Below are 21,487 nucleotides of genomic sequence, written 5' to 3' on the forward strand. Positions count from 1 at the left end.
ATAATGTCTGGGTTTGGCATGGGGACATCAGTCAGGTTCTTTCGGCTAGAGTAAACTTCATCGATGGTTCGGAGACAATCAAGGGTTGGGCTCTCCTCATCTACTGGCAGTAAGGATGCTGAGTTGAGAGCACTAATTACAGTTAGCTTCACTTGTGGGTTTTCAGCAATCCCTGATACGTGGTCATGCATACATTTGTGAACGAATCTCTTCCCTGTAGTCCATCAGGGCGAGCACAGAATGTGGGACTTTAACACAGACCTTCTGTCCCAAAGTCAGCTTCTGCGAATCTTTGACTATCTCTGCTGTGGCTGCTACAGCACGGAGACAGGCTGGCCAGCCTTTTGCTACAGCATCCAACTGCTTAGACAGGTATGCTACTGGCCTTTCCTAATTTCCCAGATGCTGGGTTAATACTCCAGCTGCTGTGCCATTCCTCTTATGCACAGAAGATCAAAGAGGCTTCATAAGGTCTGGCAGACCCAGGGCAGGGGCTTCCAGCAACTGTCCTTTAAGAGTCTGGAATGCTTGCTTCTGCTCTTTTCCCCACAGAAAAAGGATCCCGTTCTCCCCCCTTTGTAACTTCATAAAGGGGCTTTGCTGTTTTTGCAAAGTTGGGAATCCAAATTTGGCAATACCCTGCAGACCCCAGAAATTCTTGCACTCGCCTCCTGGAGGAGGGCTCTGGAATGGAGCAGACTGCTTCCTTGCATTCATGGCCCAGGGACCTGATTCCTTCTGATATATCAAATCCCAAATATTTTACTTGGGGCTGACAGAGCTGTGCTTTCTTCTCTGACACTTTGTAGCCAGCTTTGTATAGCACCTTTAGCAACTTCTGGGTAGCCTCATAACAAATCCCCTTACAATGATTGTTTTATCTGTCACGGGGACTACTGGCTGAGTTACTACTGAACGTTCAGCTCTAGTGTCCACTAAGAAAGAAATATTTTGGCTCCTCATGCAAATTTCAACCATGGGCTCCTGGGGGCCAAGATTGAAGGTGCTCAGTCTGGCTTATGCCTCCCATTCTTCGTCCCATTCAGAGTCTATTTGCCATCCATATTTGTCCTCTCTCAATGCTGCTTCCATGGCTGGTCCTCATCTTTTATACGTTCCATCTCGGACTTCCCCTCGGCTCTGGGGGTCCCATCTTTTCCTTCTTCTATCATCTCGTCCTCTTCCACATCCCCTGATACTCTGTAGCCTCTCTTTGCACTCATCTTTCTAATGCCCTCTTTTAAAACACCACGCACATGTTTCAAAATCTAGGGGCTGCCTGCCTCCTCTCTCTCAGGGTGCCCCCCCATACGTCCCCTTCCAGGGGGGTACTGTCCCTGTTGGGGCTACTGGGCCAGTGCTACAGCCAGCAATTCTGCCTTCTTTTTCATTTTTCTATCGGTCTCTCTTTGTGCTTCCTGTTCACGATTAGAAAAAACTTTATGGGCAATTTCAAGCAGCTGCTCTATATTCATTCCCAGGAACCCTTCTTGCTTCTGTATTTTCCTTCTAATGTCCCCGGCTGCTTGGGTGACAAAAGTGTTCAAAACCATTCTCCTATTTTCTTCTGCTTCTGGGTCATAGGGAGTGTATTGACGGTAGGTCTGGTAGACCCTTTCTAGGAAAGCACCAGGAGGCTCATTTGGTCCTTGTTGACACTCTTGTATTTTTCTCATATCGGTTGCCCTTTTTCCTGCAGCCTTTATCCCTTGCATCAGGGCCTGCTGGTACCCGGTTAGTTTAGCCATGCCTCCCTCTTCATTGGCATCCCAGTTCGGATCTGCCATAGGAAATGCCTCCTTCACCTTTTGTTTCTGCATCCTCCCCTTCTTTCCCTAGCTTTGCTAGGTATTTCCTAGCTCCTTGTATAATACGTTTGCGTTCCTCTGTATTGAAGAACGTGATTAGGAGCTGGTTACAGTCCTGCCAAGTTGGTTTATGGCTGTTAATTATGGACTGAAACAAAGTAGTCACCGGTTCTGGCTGATCTGAGAATGGAGGTGTTTGAGTCTTCCAATTGTACAGATCAGTAGTTGGAAAGGGTATATATATTAAATGCGAGGTCCCTGAGCGAGGGTCCACTGTCTCTCTTAAGGGACAGGCTTTAGTTTTCTTCAAGGGATAGACATTGCTCTCTTCCCCTTCTTTTTCTAGCTCTGGGATATCTTTATACTCATCTTCTGCCTCTACATTTTCTTTCCGTGTCTAAGATCTGGTTTTGGCAGGGGTAGCATTGGAGGGGTTTCTTGGTCCACCCCCAGCTCCCCTTACTTGCTCTTCTACAGGCCCTTCCACTCTCTCTCCTCCTCTAGGCAGTGAGGGAGCATATGGTGGTGGGGGCACCTCTTCTTCTTGGGTTTGTTGAACAGGCTTAGACTTCGGCTGGAGCCTAGCTTCTAGAGGGGCAGTGGGGCAGGCAGTATCTCGCTTTACTGGCACCACCGGGTAGATGCCTCCCTTTGGTGGTCGCCTTCTTGACTATGGATTCATCCTCCTTCCTTTCCCTAGGGCCATAAGCTGCACCTCCTTCTTCCTAGCCCGGTACCCCGGCCAGTCCTTAACCCAGGGAGGGGGATTCAAACAAGTATCAAACCATGACTGCGCATATATAATCTGATCATCATGTTACTTAAGAGTAAAGTGATAAACATTTAGGGCAGTTGTTTCGTCAAAAGTCCCTTCCTTTGGCCAGCCTAAATCAAATGTACGCCAGAAAATTTCCAACAGCTCAGGGGTTGGATTCTCCCCTGACTGGACCCATCCGCCATACACCTTTTGGAAATTTTTCAACATCAATTTCAAGGGGGTTGTTTCTGGGGATGAGCATGAACCACCCATTATCAACACAGAGCCCAGACAAGACAAGACAGTCTAGGGATTAATAACAGTGAGAAAGGGGTCTGCTTCTCACGAGGCCCTACGCACTCGCTTCTCGTCTTTGACGACCTGACGAAGTCGCCCAGCCAGGAAATGCGTCTCGGAGATTCACACACCAATCGCCCTAGGCGTTCCATTCATGTCATTCACATGACAAGTTTCCATCCCAGTTCCTACAAGCACCAGCGGGTTCAGTTGAGTCCCTCTGACTCACTTACTTGGGCTGTGCTAGGGGGTGATCAAGCCCCTCTTCACTCCAAAGTGGAACGGTAACCCCAATTACTCCATACTCACATGTCCCGGGACTTTCCTGGATCACTCGTTCCTAATTCCGTCACCGGGTCGTTGACGCCCCAGTGGCGCACCGCTGACACCCGAGGAAGGCAGGGCCTGCTCCTGAAAAACTCAGGGGGCGCCCACAGGTCCACTACCAGTCTAGAACCAGCGGCCACGGACTGGGGGTCAAGGGGGTACCCCAAGGGTCCCCTCAATCCCGGAAGAACGAGCCCCCAAAAATGTAGCAGGGTTCAGTGTTCCCAAGAATTGAGACTAGACAGAATCTTCAGGAAGGAATGTTTATTGCCAGCAGAGCTCAGCATGACTAGTGCCACAAAGAACTGAGCTCCCGATTCATTCACAGTTCCTCATTTTATACATACAGCATATAGACACATCACATGGTGTTGGTGTCAGGTAAGCTAAGCTCATTTTAGCTAGAATGTATCTGTTTTCCCATCTAACAGCGAGGCACTTCAACTGACATTTTAGATGAACATGTCTACATTGCTTCCGCTTTTACTTTGAATGCAGGCTATTTTAGATAAGCATGTCTACATAGCTTCCTCTTTCACTTTGAATGCAGGCTACTGTAAAATGTGAGAACAAAGTTTATTTTTCATTATAATCATTCAGTATTAATGGCACTCAGCATTTGCAAACTATTAGTAATTAAACAATTGGTATTTCCTTCAGCTACATTGGAAGCTATTTCCCCACCTTTTTCCTGGCTGGCACAACAGACTGTTTTCCACTCCCACCCCCTTCTCATGTTTGCTGTGAGACAATGAGAGAGAGAATTATGTTGTACTTGAAAAGGAGATACTTTTGTCTGCAGTTACTTAGTTTGTTTGCTTTCTTCTTTTTAGCTGGCTCTCTGGAGAGCTAAAAAGGAGTAGTTTCAGTAAGGATTGTTCCTCTCAAGTTGACTGAGACTTCTGAGATAATTTTGAGTCTCCTAGACTATTTTGAGATGCAGCAATGACTGGCAGTGTTATCTGAAAGCAGGATGATATAACTCATAAGGTTTGCCTTTTTTGAGAGTTAATGATCTCATATTGCCTATCCAAAGCCATACCATACTGCTGTTATTCAAAGAACAATATACACGAATCGCTAGCATCTTTTTCACCTTAATAATTACTTCAACTGGTCCACTTTGTTGGGGGAAAAGGTTAAAAAATAGCTTTTCTTCAGAGGTGCAATGGATCTTGAATCAATAGAGAGTCAGCACACGAGTTTAGCTTTTAAAATCATTTACTTCTAAAGGAAAAAAGGTTAACAGGATTGCCTACAAAATAACAAATGCCTGGAGCTACATTCTCACTACTGGTTACAAACAAAGAGCTGGGATAACTGAATGGAGAATCTTCTTCTCCCTCTGTCTTCTTGACCCTGAAAGAAAATCACCTGACCTGTTGACCAATAACAGTTTACAAACACTCAAGTTTTCTGGGCTTGCAGATTATTGGCTTTGAGCCAGGTTCCCCTTCCAGGTCAATCTAAACAATAGCATGGTAGGTAAACACATTAACCCCATAATGAGTGAATCTCAGACCTTGCAACATGCATATATTCCAACACATTTATGGTACAGGTTTCTCATATTTGTTTTACATATTGGGAAATGTCTTGTTGAGGTAGTGGTGCTCATTCGAGTCTTTCTCCATCAGGCTGCTCCCTCTGCCAAAGATTGCTGGCATTGATTGTGTGGGCCTGGTGTGGGATGCCGAGGAGAGTATAGCCATCTGTCTGGTGTACCGATTGCCCAGCGCACCAGCAGATGCTGTGCCTGGCCTGTTAGAGGCGGTGGCTGGCTGGGCCTTGGAGTACCCCAGGCTTCTGGTCTTAGGGGACATCAGTGTCCATGCTGATGATGCTACCTCCTCACAGGCCATGGACATGATAGCCTCCATGGCAGCATTAGGACTCTCCCAGTTTGTATCAATGCCCACACATCGAGCAAGACACACACAGGATTTGATCTTTGGGTTCGGGATACAGGTGGATCTGGATGAAGCTATAGCAGTGCCAGGGTCAGACCACCTCATCCTGAGGGCTTGTCTTGGCACCATGACCCCCTCCTGCTTGGGCGATGAGCTGATTTATGCTTACCCGTGGAGTCAAATGGATCCAATTGAATTGCAGAACGCTCTGCAGGACCCGATGCCCCCTGGTGGCTCATTGGATGAGCTGATAGAGGACTGGAATGTCCGTTTCTCTGAAGCTATTGATGAGATCGCTCCCCATCGCTCTCTCCGCCCCCGAACTAGAGTAGCTCCTTGGTATACTGATGAGCTACGACAAATCAAATGGGAGCTGAGATGGCTAGAGCGAGTGTGGCGGCGACTCCATGATGAAATGACAAGAACATCTTATAGGACGTTTATGAAGGCCTATGAGATGGCACTGAAAGCTGCAAAGAGAGACGACTATGCAGCTTCCACTGCGTCCACTAGTTCTTGCCCAGCACAACTTTCCAGAGTGATTTGGTCTTTAACGTCCCTCACACATGGGACAAATAAAAATGTAAATTCGGTAATAAGCTGTGAGGCTTTTGGAGACTATTTTGCGAATAATATCTTGTCACTCCGCTGGGATCTGTCCACCACAGTTGATGCAGTCATGGTACAGAGACGGCTCTGGTTGCCCTCACAGATGATCTGCGGCGACACCTGGACCGGAGTGGGTCGGCACTGCTGATACTTTTAGATCTTACAGCAGCATTTGACATGGTGAGTCATAATCTTCTGACCCATTCCCTTGCCAATATGGGGATTCGTGGAACAGCCCTGCAGTGGCTGAACTCCTTCCTTCACAATCTAGGACAGAGGGTGGCACTCAGGGAACAGATGTCTGCTTACCATTCTTTGGTATGTGGCATCCCTCAGGGGGCGATTCTTTCCCCGATGCTATTTAACATCTATATGTGCCCCCTTGCCCTGTTAGCCCACAGCTTTGGGCTAGGTTGTCACTGGTATGCGGATGACACTCAGCTCTATCTGCTGATGGATGGTGTTATGACCTTTACTTTCTTTAGGGTATATTTTTCTTTTAATCTATCCCTTAACCCTCTGGGTAGTCTGCTGCCACCCGGAATATTTTATTCCAAGATATTTTATTTAAATTTTCCCTTTGGTAACGTTCCTAAGCGTCAGGCTCCTTCGTGGTTCTATGTGGTCCTGAAGATAAGAATGGGATATAGCAATGACAGCTACATTGGGATATAGCAAAACAAAAATAAACTTTTATTTAGTCGAGAAGCGTATCGGTTTCATAAACGTAGTTCTCGGTTCTTAAAGTTACTTCATTTACTCTCATTCACAGAGCTGGCCTCTCTTTCCCTGACTGAGTGTCCTTTCACAAACATGCTCAGTTCAGGTTCCACACAGGTTATATTTCTCTCATAAACACTTCAACATATTCAGGCAGCACACAGCTAACCTGCTTTCTTCTGACTAAAAATTTTCTCTCTACTCTCCTTCTCAAACTGCATTCACTCCACCCACCCTCTCAGTCCTCAACCAATCATATTGTCAGAAACTGTTTTAACCTAAGTAACGCCATATTTAATCGTGTAGTGTTTAGACTTCTTTCCCTCCAGGCAACACCTGCAAGGAGCCGATTCCATGGGAAAGGATCCTGTCTTATCTCCTGTTTCGACCTTGGCCAGCTCAGCGCACCTCTGAGAAGTTTTGCTGTATGAACTTGGGGGGGGGGAGGCTGGGCTCCGGGAGTGTGAAATGTAACAACCTTTGCTCTATGATTCATTCCTAGCAACGATTTGCTCGGCCAGGATCTCTAATCCTGGAATATGCACATCTGGGCTTGAATGCTGTCTTTCACAATAAACCTTTTGAAATCAAAAGACCTCGTCTTCTTGCAGAAGGGAGTGAAACAGACTATCAAGGATGGAATGCCATAGCCTGACTCATATCACTCACTCATCCATCTCCTTCACCCCCCACTCTTCACCTATCTCATCAAGCATTTAAAGATACATGCACACATTTACTTGGAATCATTACAGATGGCCAGTCCGATCTTGCTTTGGATTCCTTGGTCAAGGGTCTTAAGGCTGTGACGGTATGGTTACATCAGAGTCGCCTGAAATTGAATCCCCTGAAGACAGAGGTTCTGTGTCTGGATCATGAGGCAATCAAGCTGGGAACCGGCTCCCAGCTGTTGATGGGGTACAATTGAAACCTTCCCTGATGGTGAGGAGTCTGGGTGTGACCTTGGATGCTACACTTTCAATGGAGGCCCAGGTCATGACTGTTGCCAGGTCTGCCTTTTTTCATCTTCGACAGGGCAGGCAACTGGCACCCTATCTTTCACCACAGGACCTGGCCACAGTAATCCATGCAACGGTCACCTCCAGGCTAGACTACTGCAACTCACTCTATGCTGGACTGCCCTTGGGTCTGACCCGGAAGTTACAGCTGATCCAGAATGCAGCGGAACGCGTCCTTACCGGAACGCCCATCCAAGCACACATTCATCATGTGCTGTGCCAGCTGCACTGGCTTCCAGTGGAGTTCCAGATCTGGTTCAAGGTGTTAACCTTGGTATTTAAAGCCCTTCATGGACTGGGACCTCCATACCTGCCGGACCGCCTCTTCCATTACGTCCCCTGCAGGGTGTTGCCCTCTGCAGACAAGCAACTCCTGGTGGTCCCTGGCCCAATGGACATCCATCTGGCCTCAACCAGGGCGAGGGCTTTTTCTGCCCTGGCCCTGGCCTGGTGGAATGCTCTCCCGCTGGAGATCTGGGCCCTGTGGGACCTGTTACAGTTTTGCAGGGCTTGTAAAATGGAGATGTTCTGCTGGGCCTTTGGCCGAGTGCCAGCGAGTGTCCTTCTTCTTCCATCTAAGACCACCATTTCTTCCGGAGCTGCCCTCAGCCATCTGCCATGCCTGTATACGGACTCCCAATATTTGTTTAAATAGCCTGCTCCTGGACCATTTTAATTATTTTTTATAAAAAATTATTGATTTTATGTTTCTGTGATTTTAATGTATTTTTAAATGTTGTTAGCCACCCTTAGCCCATCTGTGGGGAGGGCAGGGTATACATCAAATAAATAAATAAATAAAAAAGTTACGGTGAGCTTTTGAGCTGCTTGATGTCTGTGGACAGGACCATTTAGGGGGTGCTCAATAGGTTTTCTCAGTTGCATTTTTTTCAAGAAAGTAATCTGTATAAAACTATGCCCCTCTTGAGGTCTGTGCCCAAGGCGGCTGCCTAGTTGGTCTAATGGTAGCACCGGCCCTGTCTATAGTTATGGCAAACAGAAATGGGGAAAGGGGACAGCCTTGTCTAGTTCCCCTTGCTATATGTATATCTATTGAATGTACATTGTTAGTCCTAACTGTAGCTTTTGGAGAAAGATAAAGAGCATTAATGGCATTTTAGAATTGGTCGCCAAAACCCATTTTTTGAAGTAAAAGTTTTAGATATGGTATTTCCACTTAATCAAATGCCTTCGCTATATCAAAGGCCAGAAGTAATGCAGGGGCTTTGTATGCTTCACAGAAATTAATTATAGTTAAAGTGTTACGTGTATTGTCTGGTCAAGGTGAATGTAGTTGGTTATTTAAATTTAGACAATGTTTTGGCAAATATGCTTGTAAAGATCTTTTGGTCTTCATTCAGGAAGGGTATTGGTTGAGAAGATTTAGTATTTGTAATATGGTTGTCCTTTTTTGGAGTAACTACTATTTCAGCCTCTGACCAAGATAGAGGGATGCTACCTCCTAACATAACAGAGTTGCATGTGGCAGTTAGTGGAGTTGAAAGTAGGTGAATGTATTTTTTTGTAAAAATTTGACAGGGAATCCATCCCTGTCTGAAGCTTTGTTATTTTTTTCAAGGATTTGATAGTGACTGTAACATCTTCTGTTGTGACTGGTTGGTCCAGATATTGTTTATGTTCTTGTGAGGTTTTTTTCCAAATTTCCTGTGATGATAAATAATTTAAAATATGATTAGTGTCAGGATTGTCTGATGTACAAATGGTTTGGTAGTATTCAGCAAACACATCGGCTAATTTTACAGAATTAGTTTGAGTTTTTCCTGGGTGCCTTTAATAGCTTGTATAGAATGTGAGGAGGTTTTTTCCTCTAATTTTCATGCAAGCAAGTTTATAGATTGGGTGGCCTTTTTTGTGTTCATCTTCTAGTTTTCTTATTCTAGATATGATTTCATTTCTAATGTTTTCTTTTTGCTCTTCATGACAGGAGGCAACGGAGATTAATTTCCCTCTAAGTACCACTTCCATAGCATCCTACACGTGGATTTGAGGAATGCCACATAGTTTATTTGTTTCTATTGTTTAATTTCTAAAGAGACTTCAGAAGAAATTTATTTGTTAAATAAAAGTGATTTATTTAGTTTCCAATATGTTTGATGTCCATTATTCTCAGTGTACATTCTGTCCAAGCATAGTCTGTCCACAACTTGTCACAAATCCTTGATGTAAAGAGTTTGACTAATTAGTTTAGGAGATAAGAATATGTCATTTAAATATGTAATTTAGAAGATAAGAATATGTAATCAATCCTTGTGTATATATTGTGGATAGAAGAGAAGTATGTATAGTCTGTTACCAGTGGGTTTTGAAGATGTCACTAGATCAATAAATAAAGCCTAAACGCCATTAATTGATCTTAACAGCTTAGTAACTGTATTGTTAATTTTAATTGCTTTGACACGATAGGCAGTAAAATTTAAAAGGTCATTCAGAGAGGAGTGATACAAATGTTTACTGCTGACACATCGATTTACCCATGTTGAACGAAAGCAGAATTGAAAGCCAAGAGAATCAACCACACTCTGCATGAAGACAGCTCGTCAGGTTGTTTTGATCTACAAGCAGCTCTCCACACTGAAAGCAGTGAAAGCAGCTTTCTCAGTAATCATGCTTTGCGGTATTATCCAATACAATTTTTAAAGTTTGTACATGTACACTCACACATTATGCAATGCATTTATATTTGGTATCACTTTCATATTTATCAAAATACTTAATTTCACATGTCAAGGGATGGTGTCACGGAAATATAAATAATAATAATAACCGTGCTTATATACCGCTCTTCTACACATATTAGTGCCTCACGCAGAGCAGTGAACAAGTTAGTGTTATTCTTATCCCCACAATGGAGCTGGGGCTGAGAGGAGTGGCTGTCCCAAGGCCACCTACTGAACTCATGTCAGTAGTGGGATTCAAACCAGTAGACTGCTGATTATGGTTTAGAACACATACTTAGTGAAACATATGCATTCTAAATAACACTGTATGAACATCACTGTAGTTCTTTTTCTAGTATGGTGTATAACTGGTGCTTCTTTATCTTTGACAGCCAATTAAAAATAGTGAACAGTATCAGATACATGTTCTGTAATTGTTAGCAGAGACCAAGGATGATCTGGTCATGTAACTTTTCTTGTCACTTTTACTATCCATATCTCTTATCTTACAGCTGGGCATAGTGGTACTTTTGGCTAGGTAAAATGTCACATGATTGGAAATAGTAAAAAAGAATTAAATTATGATTGGTTTGATATTTATCTTCGTTATCATATGAAAAGATCTTAGATTTCTGCATAAGGTAATATATAAAAATGGTAATCCAAATAGCAGATCAGGGTTTTGGCCAAAAGAAATCTCATGAAGATCTAGGCAGGAAACTTACCCTTGTAATATGTGCTACGGTAACTTGAATGCATTTCATCGTTAATCTGACTGAGTTAGATTTCATTAAGAAATGTTAGGAAACTTAATTCTTGTTGCGTTCATCTGTTCTATTTTTCTATGTTTTATTTAAAAAAACATTTATATTTTGATACCTCACGTAATGAAAACGACTAGCGTTTGTTAATGAAAGAAGCCATTAACCTTTTAGGAGGAGTCTGTCTCCTGGTTGGGAGAGTGCAACAAAAACATACATCCCGTTTATTTTGTACTGAAAAGCAGTTTCTCTAAAACAGAGAAACATGTTTTCAGTTCTCACTTGAAGTTTTCAAGCTGCTCAGGATTTAAGATAAAACCTTCAACCCATCTCTACCGAGTGTTTAATACTTTTTACTTAATGTTTAAAAGTTATGTTTAAGATTTATGCCTAATATGATTATAAAAGCAATACTGTTTGAATTGTCTATAAACTTATTTGAGTTGGATTGTTAGTAAAATTACAATTTTATGAAATTTTTACCATTTTATAACATTACAACATTGTACCAAAAAAGTTTTGCATGTAGAAGAGGTTGCCAAAAATAAAATTGCCCATGCCCATGCCCATGCCCAGGACGAAGACGATGACAGCCGGGCCCCCGGGGGTCGTGGCTGCACTGCTCCCCCCAACGCCCCCCGCCTCTGCCATCAGTTATCAAACTCAGTTCAAAGTCTTGACTGTGAGATGGCCTTTGTCTTAGAAGACGTTGCCAAAAATAAAATTGAAGACGAAGACGAAGACGAAGACGAAGACGAAGACGAAGACGAAGACGAAGACGAAGACGAAGACGAAGACGAAGACGAAGACGAAGACGAAGACGAAGACGAAGACGAAGACGAAGACGAAGACGAAGACGAAGACGAAGACGAAGACGAAGACGAAGACGAAGACGAAGACGAAGACGAAGACGAAGACGAAGACGAAGACGAAGACGAAGACGAAGACGAAGACGAAGACGAAGACGAAGACGAAGACGAAGACGAAGACGAAGACGAAGACGAAGACGAAGACGAAGACGAAGACGAAGACGAAGACGAAGACGAAGACGAAGACGAAGACGAAGACGAAGACGAAGACGAAGACGAAGACGAAGACGAAGACGAAGACGAAGACGAAGACGAAGACGAAGACGAAGACGAAGACAAAGACAAAGACAAAGACAAAGACAAAGACAAAGACAAAGACAAAGACAAAGACAAAGACAAAGACAAAGACAAAGACAAAGACAAAGACAAAGACAAAGACAAAGACAAAGACAAAGACAAAGACAAAGACAAAGACAAAGACAAAGACAAAGACAAAGACAAAGACAAAGACAAAGACAAAGACAAAGACAAAGACAAAGACAAAGACAAAGACAAAGACAAAGACAAAGACAAAGACAAAGACAAAGACAAAGACAAAGACAAAGACAAAGACAAAGACAAAGACAAAGACAAAGACAAAGACAAAGACAAAGACAAAGACAAAGACAAAGACAAAGACAAAGACAAAGACAAAGACAAAGACAAAGACAAAGACAAAGACAAAGACAAAGACAAAGACAAAGACAAAGACAAAGACAAAGACAAAGACAAAGACAAAGACAAAGACAAAGACAAAGACAAAGACAAAGACAAAGACAAAGACAAAGACAAAGACAAAGACAAAGACAAAGACAAAGACAAAGACAAAGACAAAGACAAAGACAAAGACAAAGACAAAGACAAAGACAAAGACAAAGACAAAGACAAAGACAAAGACAAAGACAAAGACAAAGACAAAGACAAAGACAAAGACAAAGACAAAGACAAAGACAAAGACAAAGACAAAGACAAAGACAAAGACAAAGACAAAGACAAAGACAAAGACAAAGACAAAGACAGCCAGGCCCCCGGGGGTCGCGGCTGCGCCGCTCCCCCCGACGCCCCCCCGCCCCGCCTGCGGCGGGCCGGGGGCCCCCCGGGGGTCGCGGCTGCGCCGCTCCCCCCGACGCCCCCCGCCCCGCCTGCGGCGGGCCGGGGGCCCCCCGGGGGTCGCGGCTGCGCCGCTCCCCCCGACGCCCCCCGCCCCGCCTGCGGCGGGCCGGGGGCCCCCCGGGGGTCGCGGCTGCGCCGCTCCCCCCGACGCCCCCCGCCCCGCCTGCGGCGGGCCGGGGGCCCCCCGGGGGTCGCGGCTGCGCCGCTCCCCCCGACGCCCCCCGCCCCGCCTGCGGCGGGCCGGGGGCCCCCCGGGGGTCGCGGCTGCGCCGCTCCCCCCGACGCCCCCCGCCCCGCCTGCGGCGGGCCGGGGGCCCCCCGGGGGTCGCGGCTGCGCCGCTCCCCCCGACGCCCCCCGCCCCGCCTGCGGCGGGCCGGGGGCCCCCCGGGGGTCGCGGCTGCGCCGCTCCCCCCGACGCCCCCCGCCCCGCCTGCGGCGGGCCGGGGGCCCCCCGGGGGTCGCGGCTGCGCCGCTCCCCCCGACGCCCCCGGGGGTCGCGGCACAGTCAGGGACCTGTCATTGCAGTCCCAGAGCCCTTCTGGCCCACCCAGGGGCCGTCATTCCAGTCAGGGGCCTGTTATTCCAGTCCCAGAGCCCTTCTGTCACATCCAGGGCCCTTCATTCCAGGCAGGGGCCTGTCATTCCAGTCCCAGAGCCCTTCTGGCACACCGAGGGCCCGTCATTCCAATCAGGGGCCTGTCATTCCAGTCCCCGAGCCCTTCTGGCACACCGAGGGCCCGTCATTCCAATCAGGGGCCTGTCATTCCAGTCCCAGAGCCCTTCTGGCACATCCAGGGGCCTTTATTCCAGTCACGGGCCTGTCATTCCAGTCCCCAAGCCCTTCTGGCACACCCAGGGCCTGTCATTCCAGTCAGGGGCCTGTCATTCCAGTCCTCGAGCCCTTCTGTCTCACACAGGGGCCGTCATTCCAGCACAGAGCCTGACGTTCCAGTCCCAGAGCCCTTCTGGCACACCCAGGGGTCGTCATTCCAGCCAGGGGCCTGTCCTTCCAGTCCCAGAGCCCTTCTGGCACACCCAGGGGCCGTTATTCCAGTCAGGGGCCTATCATTCCAGTCCCCGAGCCCTTCTGTCACACCCAGGGCCCGTCATTCCTGTCAGGGTTCTGTCATTCCAGTCCCAGAGCCCTTCTGGCACACCCTGGGGTCGTCATTCCAGCATGGGGCCTGTCATTCCAGTCCCAGAGCCCTTCCGGCACACCCAGGGGCGGTTATTCCAGTCCGGGGCCTGTCATTCCAGTTCCAGAGCCCTTCTGGTCCACCCAGGGGCCGTCATTCCAGTCAGGGGCCTGTCATTCCAGTCCCAGAGCCCTTCTGGCCCACCCAGGGGCCGTCATTCCAGCATGGGGCCTGTCATTCCAGTCCCAGAGCCCTTCTGGCACACCCAGGGGCCGTCATTCCAGTCTGGGGCCTGTCATTCCCGTCCCAGAGCCCTTCTGGCACACCCAGGGGCCGTCATTCCAGTCTGGGGCCTGTCATTCCAGTCCCAGAGCCCTTCTGGCACACCCAGGGGCCGTCATTCCAGTCTGGGGCCTGTCATTCCAGTCTCCGAGCCCTTCTGGCACACCCAGGGCCCGTCATTCCAGTCTGGGGCCTGTCATTCCAGTCCCAGAGCCCTTCTGGCACACCCAGGGGCTGTTATTCCAGTCAGGGGCCTGTCATTCCAGTCCCAGAGCCCTTCTGGCACACCCAGGGGCGGTTATTCCAGTCAGGGGCCTGTCATTCCAGTCCCAGAGCCCTTCTGGCACACCCAGGGGCTGTTATTCCAGTCTGGGGCCTGTCATTCCAGTCCCAGAACCCTTCTGGCACAACGAGGGCCCGTCATTCCAGTCAGGGGCCTGTCATTCCAGTCCCAGAGCCCTTCTGGCACACCCAGGGCCTGTCATTCCAGTCAGGCACCTGTCATTCCAGTCTCAGCGCCCTTCTCGCACACCCAGGGGCCGTTATTCCAGTCAGGGGCCTGTCATTCCAGTCCCAGAGCCCTTCTGGCACACCCAGAGGCCGTCATTCCAGCATGGGGCCTGTCATTCCAGTCCCAGAGCCCTTCTGGCACACCCAGGGCCCGTCATTCCTGTCAGGGGCCTGTCATTCCAGTCCCAGAGCCCTTCTGGCACATCCAGGGGCCTTTATTCCAGTCACGGGCCTGTCATTCCAGTCCCCAAGCCCTTCTGGCACACCCAGGGCCTGTCATTCCAGTCAGGGGCCTGTCATTCCAGTCCTCGAGCCCTTCTGTCTCACACAGGGGCCGTCATTCCAGCACAGAGCCTGACGTTCCAGTCCCAGAGCCCTTCTGGCACACCCAGGGGTCGTCATTCCAGCCAGGGGCCTGTCCTTCCAGTCCCAGAGCCCTTCTGGCACACCCAGGGGCCGTTATTCCAGTCAGGGGCCTATCATTCCAGTCCCCGAGCCCTTCTGTCACACCCAGGGCCCGTCATTCCTGTCAGGGTCCTGTCATTCCAGTCCCAGAGCCCTTCTGGCACACCCTGGGGTCGTCATTCCAGCATGGGGCCTGTCATTCCAGTCCCAGAGCCCTTCCGGCACACCCAGGGGCGGTTATTCCAGTCCGGGGCCTGTCATTCCAGTTCCAGAGCCCTTCTGGTCCACCCAGGGGCCGTCATTCCAGTCAGGGGCCTGTCATTCCAGTCCCAGAGCCCTTCTGGCCCACCCAGGGGCCGTCATTCCAGCATGGGGCCTGTCATTCCAGTCCCAGAGCCCTTCTGGCACACCCAGGGGCCGTCATTCCAGTCTGGGGCCTGTCATTCCCGTCCCAGAGCCCTTCTGGCACACCCAGGGGCCGTCATTCCAGTCTGGGGCCTGTCATTCCAGTCCCAGAGCCCTTCTGGCACACCCAGGGGCCGTCATTCCAGTCTGGGGCCTGTCATTCCAGTCCCAGAGCCCTTCTGGCACACCCAGGGCCCGTCATTCCAGTCAGAGGCCTGTCATTCCAGTCCCCGAGCCCTTCTGGCACACCCAGGGGCCGTCATTCCAGTCTGGGGCCTGTCATTCTAGTCCCAGAGCCCTTCTGGCACACCCAGGGCCCGTCATTCCATTCAGGGGCCTGTCATTCCAGTCCCAGAGCCCTTCTGGCCCACCCAGGGGCCGTCGTTCCAGTCAGGGGCCTGTCATTCCAGTCCCAGAGCCCTTCTGGCACACCCAGGGGTCGTCATTCCAGCATGGGCCCTGTCATTCCACTCTCAGAGCCCATCTGTCACACCCAGGGGCCGTCATTCCAGTCTGGGGCCTGTCATTCCAGTCCCAGAGCCGTTCTAGCACACCCAGGGGCCGTCATTCCAGTCTGGGGCCTGTCATTCCAGTCCCAGAGCCCTTCTGGCACACCCAGGGGCCGTTATTCCAGTCAGGGGCCTGTCATTCCCGTCCCAGAGCCCTTCTGGCACACCCAGGGGCCGTCATTCCAGCACGGGGCCTGTCATTCCAGTCCCAGAGCCCTTCTGGCACACCCAGGGGCCGTCATTCCAGCACGGGGCCTGTCAATCCAGTCCCAGAACAGGTTATCTGAGCCCAGACACTTTCCTTCAAAATCCATTCCACGTTTTCTTTGCACCTCTTTTTTTGCTCTAATGTGTTTCAATGGAGCCCATGCAAGTCAATCGGCATTCCAGTTTCCCATTATTTCCTATGGGCATTCAAGCCTCTCCCATTATTTCCAATGGGCAATCCTGTCATTCGTTTTAGTACATCCCCTCCAGGACACAGAGATCAGTTCACCTGGAGAAAATGGCTACTTGTGTGGGGGGGGTGGACTCTATGGAATTATACCATGCCAAGGTCCTTTCACTCCCCAAACCCCACTTTCCCCAGGTGTCTCCACGTTTCACTTCCCAGATCTCCAGGTGTTTCCCAACTTGGAGCTGGCAACCCTAATTTCAAGTCTGCCAGCAGGTAGCCAAGATTTTAACTCCTAACTCGTCTTTCCCTTGATTAAACTAAAAACAGTACAAGAAAAAATGGGGAGTTGCTAAATTCCTGGAGTTTGGGCGGGGGGGGGGGTGAGCTTGCAGAGGGCTGGTTTGGGGAGGATTGGGGCCACAGCAACATATAATGCCAGTGTCCGCCCTCCAACGTAGGGCCAAGCTACAAGTGACGAATGACACTTGAACAGCAAGTGGATTGAGTGGAGTGCAAGTGAACAGGGAGAAATACACTTGCCCTTCAAGTGTCATTCGTCACTTGTAGCTTGGCCCGTAGCCATTTTCTGCAGGGGAACTGATCTCTGTCATCTGGAGATTAACTGTAATTCCGAGAGATCTCCAGCTACCAACTGGAGGCTGGCAACGGTAGATAAGGTGGCAGGTTCATGTTGGGAAAATTCCTGGAGATTTGGGGAGCAGAGCAGCTATTTGCTCTGTCTTGTAGCCCTAAAATGGCTGCCACAGGAGGTGGGGTGAAACAATACCTCTCTCCTCACACTTCTCAGGAAGAAGGGAAAGTCTGAAGGGGGAATGGAGCCACACACTAAGGAAAGCCCAGGTGCTTTCCAATCTTCCTGATCCTCAGGTGGAAACCCTTTTATTTGAATGAGGGACGCCAACAACAAGCCAAGCTCGGCCTTACAGTGGCCCCATCAAATGTGTAAAGTTCAGCAGGCGTCATGGCACCCGTGGGCACTATGCTGGGGTACTCTGGTTTAGGGCCTCTGCCTGTATTAATCTAGCCCTGTTGCCAGTTCCAGGTTAGGAAATACCAGGTGATTTGGGGAGTGGAGCCTGAAGAGGATGGGATTTGGGAAGGGAGGGACCTCAGTGGCATATAATGTCATAGGGTCCACCCTCCAAAGCAGCCATTTTCTCCAGGGGAATTGATCTCTGTGGCCTGTAATTTGGGAGATCTCCAGCCACCATCTGGAAGCTGGGAACAGTACTGTGGTCTTCACTTTTTTGGAGCATCCAGACAGTGACATCTACTTTCTAGGTTTCCATTCTCATCTCTCCAAAACTTGATTTGGTGCCATCTATCTGGAAATATCACCATCTCAACACCTTTACACACCATGTGGATGGGATGGTGTACAGTTTTTAAGGTCTTGCCCACATAAGAGCCAGTTTACTTGCCTCAAGTTCCCTCCGTTTCCAGGCTGCCATTTCCCTCCTGTAACACCAAAGGGCTTTTTCATGCTTTATTGATTTTTCTTTATAACACTGTCGTTCTTCAGCAATTCCTTTTTTGTTTAGGACTGAAAATCTGTCCAGTGGCATGGCGGGATAGAAGCGGGATGGGGGGCCTGGAAAACTGTTGTGTGGACATTTCGTTGCTGGTGCCCCCGTGCCTCCTGCAAGGGCAGCAGCAATGAGAGGTACTGGGCAAAACTGGCCTGGATGGACCCCCTGGACAGATCCTGCAATAGAATAACAGGCCATACATAACCTATTGGGATTTACATAGTTAATGCTGCATTTCTGGTCACAAGATGGCACTCCGTTATCTTTAATAATCAAGGATAATGTGTGATTATTCTTTCCCTGGCATTTTACCAGTGCAATCCTAAAAAAAAAAATTCCTCAGAGACAGATAACGTTGCCAACCTCCAGGTGGGGCCCGGAAATTGCCCAGAATTGTAACTGATCTCCCAATGACAGAAACCAGTTCTTCTAGAGAAAAATGACCCCTTTGGAGGGTGGACTCCACGGAGATCCTTTCTTCCCCAAGTTCCATCATCCCCAAGCGCCATCCTCCCGCAGTTTCCTGCTGCACAACTCCCCACACCCCTTCCTTTTCCTGCAGCCGCCAGTTTTCTATTGGGGGCTCTTTTGACCCCCAAACAACTGGGGTGTGCTGAGGCGGGAGATATCATCCTTTAACTGCCCTCCTCTTCCTGCCAGCCACAAGGGTGCAGCTGAGGCAAAATGCAGTCATTTGAAAATTAAACTGCAATGTTAAATTAATAGTTTGCACAGAATTAAAATGCAAGATAAATGAGTCAGGGTTAGTGGAGGAGAGAGCCCTCAAGTCATAGCTGACTCATTGCGATCCCTGGTGGGGGTTTTCATGGCAAGAGACTAACCGAGGTGGTTTGCCATTGCCTGGCTCTGCAACCTCGGATTTTTTGGGGAGGTCTCCCATCCAATTACTAACCAAGGCCAACCCTGCTTAGCTTCTGAGATAGGAGGACATCGGGCACGCTAAGGAGGCCATCTCTAAGTTGGGAAATACCTGGAGATTGGGGGGGGCGGGTTTGGGAAAGGCAGAGTTTGGAGAGAGGCGGGACCTCAGCAGGTTATAATGCCATAAAGCCCACCCTCCAGGGGCCCTGATCTGCGTCGCCGGGTGACCCGTTGCCATTCCGGGAGGCTCCAGGCCGTGCCTGGAGGTTGGCAACTAAATCCTCAGCAAGGCGTAAGGCGGCTGCAAAGCGCTAGAGGGCCTCACACACGGGCCTGTCCTTCCGCGAGGGCGGCAGTGACGCGGGCATGGCTTCTCCTTCGCGGCTGCTGGCGAGCCGGGCTCTGCGGGGCCTCTCCCTGCTGGGGGGAGAGAAGGCGCCGGGCAGGTGGGTGAGCCTCTAGGGGCGAGGAGGGCGCGCAAAAGGCGCCTGCCGTGCAGAAAAGCCGGGGAGACTGGTCCACAGCTAAGGCGGGAGATGCCCCCAAAGTGCTGCGGAGGGCGCGAAGCGGAAAGGAGCGGGGCGGCGGGGGGCGGCGATTCCAATGCTCCTGAACTGGCAGCTGCTGGGGGAGGCTCCGACATTTCCTTTTCTTCCGGCTGAATGAAAGGGCGGGGAGGGGGGGAGAGAAACTTTCTCGACTCGATGTGCAGCGAAACCGTGCGGGGAGTTGGGGGCTGGAGTCGTGCCCACTCAGTTACAAGCCTATGCCCAGACTTACTGAGTGACTTGGCAGCATTTGGCGTCCGGGATCATTTCTCACGGGTTTACTTGGGCAGCGGCGCGTTGCTGCCCAAGCGCCTAGTGGTATGAACCTTAAAAGATAGTTTCAGGTTTGTGAGCTCTGTTGGGACTCCAGAAGCTGAAACCTTGGAAATCTAGAAAAGAGCAAGAGTCCGGGGTAGGGTATGAGCTTGCGTGAGTGACAGTTCTCTTCTTCAGATACAGCTAGAATGTGAGTCCATCTGTCCTTTGGTCTTGGAGAGTGGAGTGATTTCCAAATGTGAATTCTAGCTGTAGCTAAAGAAGTGAAACACAAACAATAAGGAGCAACCCTCAAGAGTGTGAAAATGAAAACAAATAAGAGGACTAAACCAATGAAAAAATAGACATATATTTCAAACCAAGCAAGCAATAAAGTACAACTTGGCTACAAAAATATTTCAAATATACAATATAACAGGAACAGCGGCAATCACAGTGTACAGTAAGTAAAGAATACAGAATATGAAGCACCAGACATTGGACCTCCCTTGGGTCTATTTTTCCTGAGCCCTTGTATGGTTTCCTCTGATTGTATTCTTTACTTATTGTATACTGTGATTGCCACTGTTCCTGTGATATTGTATATTTGAAATATTTTTGTAGCTAAGTTATTGCTTGCTTACTCTGTTTGACATATACTTCTATTTTTTCCATTGGTTTAACCCTCTTATTTGTTTTCATATCTGAAGAAGTAAGCTGTGACTCACGGACGCTCACACCTGCCACAAATTTTGTTAGTCTTATAGGTGCTACTGGACTCTTGCTCTTTTCTGCTGCTACAGACAAACTAACACAACTACCCATCTTGATCTTGGAAACCTAGTTGGTTTTTAAGGTGCTGTTGGACCCAGGTCCTAAGAAGAGTTACTCCAGTCTAAGCACCTTGACTTCAGTGAGCTTAGACAGGACTTAGAAAGGTGCAGCTTCCCATAGGATGGCACAGGAACCCGGGTGCCCCTCTGGGGTTGTTACCCTTAACCAGTGGTGTCAGTACCTACTTCCCAAGACAAAATATTGATGTGGAATGCACATATAAAATACAGTCGCCTCTTTATACCATAGTAGAAGAAGTAGGTAGTAACTATCCCTGATATATATTGCCGTAAGGTTGCTGCCTTTTTTTTGGGCCAAGACTCCTCTGCCTGTAACAACTGTAGAGCAGAACTCAAATGCAACAGGTACAGCCCTCATTTCTACATCTTTCAGTGGGGTGAACGATTGACGTATTGTATGTTAGCCTTCATCCGGTTCCTGAAAACACAGAAACCCTGCCGAAAGAAGATGGCAGCCTTCCCCAGGCCAATTTGGCTAGGGATCCTGACGGTGTTTTACCATCATCTGGGCGTGGAGTAGGGGTTACTGGGTGTGTATGTGTGGGGGGAAGGTAGTTGTGAATTTCCTGCATTGTTCAGGGGGTTGGACTAGATGACCCTAGAGAGCCCTTCCAACCCTATGATTCTGTGATTTTCAGTGGGTTTGCAAATGACAGGTAATTATAGTGTGCTGATGATTGCACAAAAACAAGCACTGCAGGACTCGGCGCTGAAGAAATGAATGCAGGAAAGCAACGAGTGTGTCACCCTGACCGTCGGACTGGATCCTGCAGCTGTTTTAACAGAGGCGGTGAACTTGATCCTAGTTCCAGCGCAGGCGATCTGTTCTCTGCGATGTGGCTGTGACGTGACAGGGCTTGTACCGAAGCAAACCTTGCCTTGAAATGAGGCGGCGGCTACCCACTG

General features: G+C 48.8%; 1 protein-coding gene across 2 annotated transcripts in view; it reads left to right on the forward strand.

Annotated features, from left to right (window-relative positions):
* Positions 1 to 21,487, forward strand: part of ACADL (acyl-CoA dehydrogenase long chain) — a 305,888-nt gene that overhangs the window by 250,572 nt on the left and 33,829 nt on the right. Inside the window, exon 1 of one of the 2 annotated variants that reach the window (XM_054970308.1) lies at positions 19,253 to 19,370. The exons of the other annotated variant lie outside the window; for it this stretch is intronic. Within the exon in view, the coding sequence (XP_054826283.1) occupies positions 19,291 to 19,370 (80 nt within the window). The 5' untranslated portion in view covers positions 19,253 to 19,290. Of the gene's footprint in view, positions 1 to 19,252; positions 19,371 to 21,487 lie in introns of those variants that run through there. 2 annotated transcript variants of the gene reach the window in all.

This window comes from Eublepharis macularius, chromosome 2 (genome assembly GCF_028583425.1).
Source record: "Eublepharis macularius isolate TG4126 chromosome 2, MPM_Emac_v1.0, whole genome shotgun sequence".
Classification (NCBI taxonomy): domain Eukaryota; kingdom Metazoa; phylum Chordata; class Lepidosauria; order Squamata; family Eublepharidae; genus Eublepharis; species Eublepharis macularius.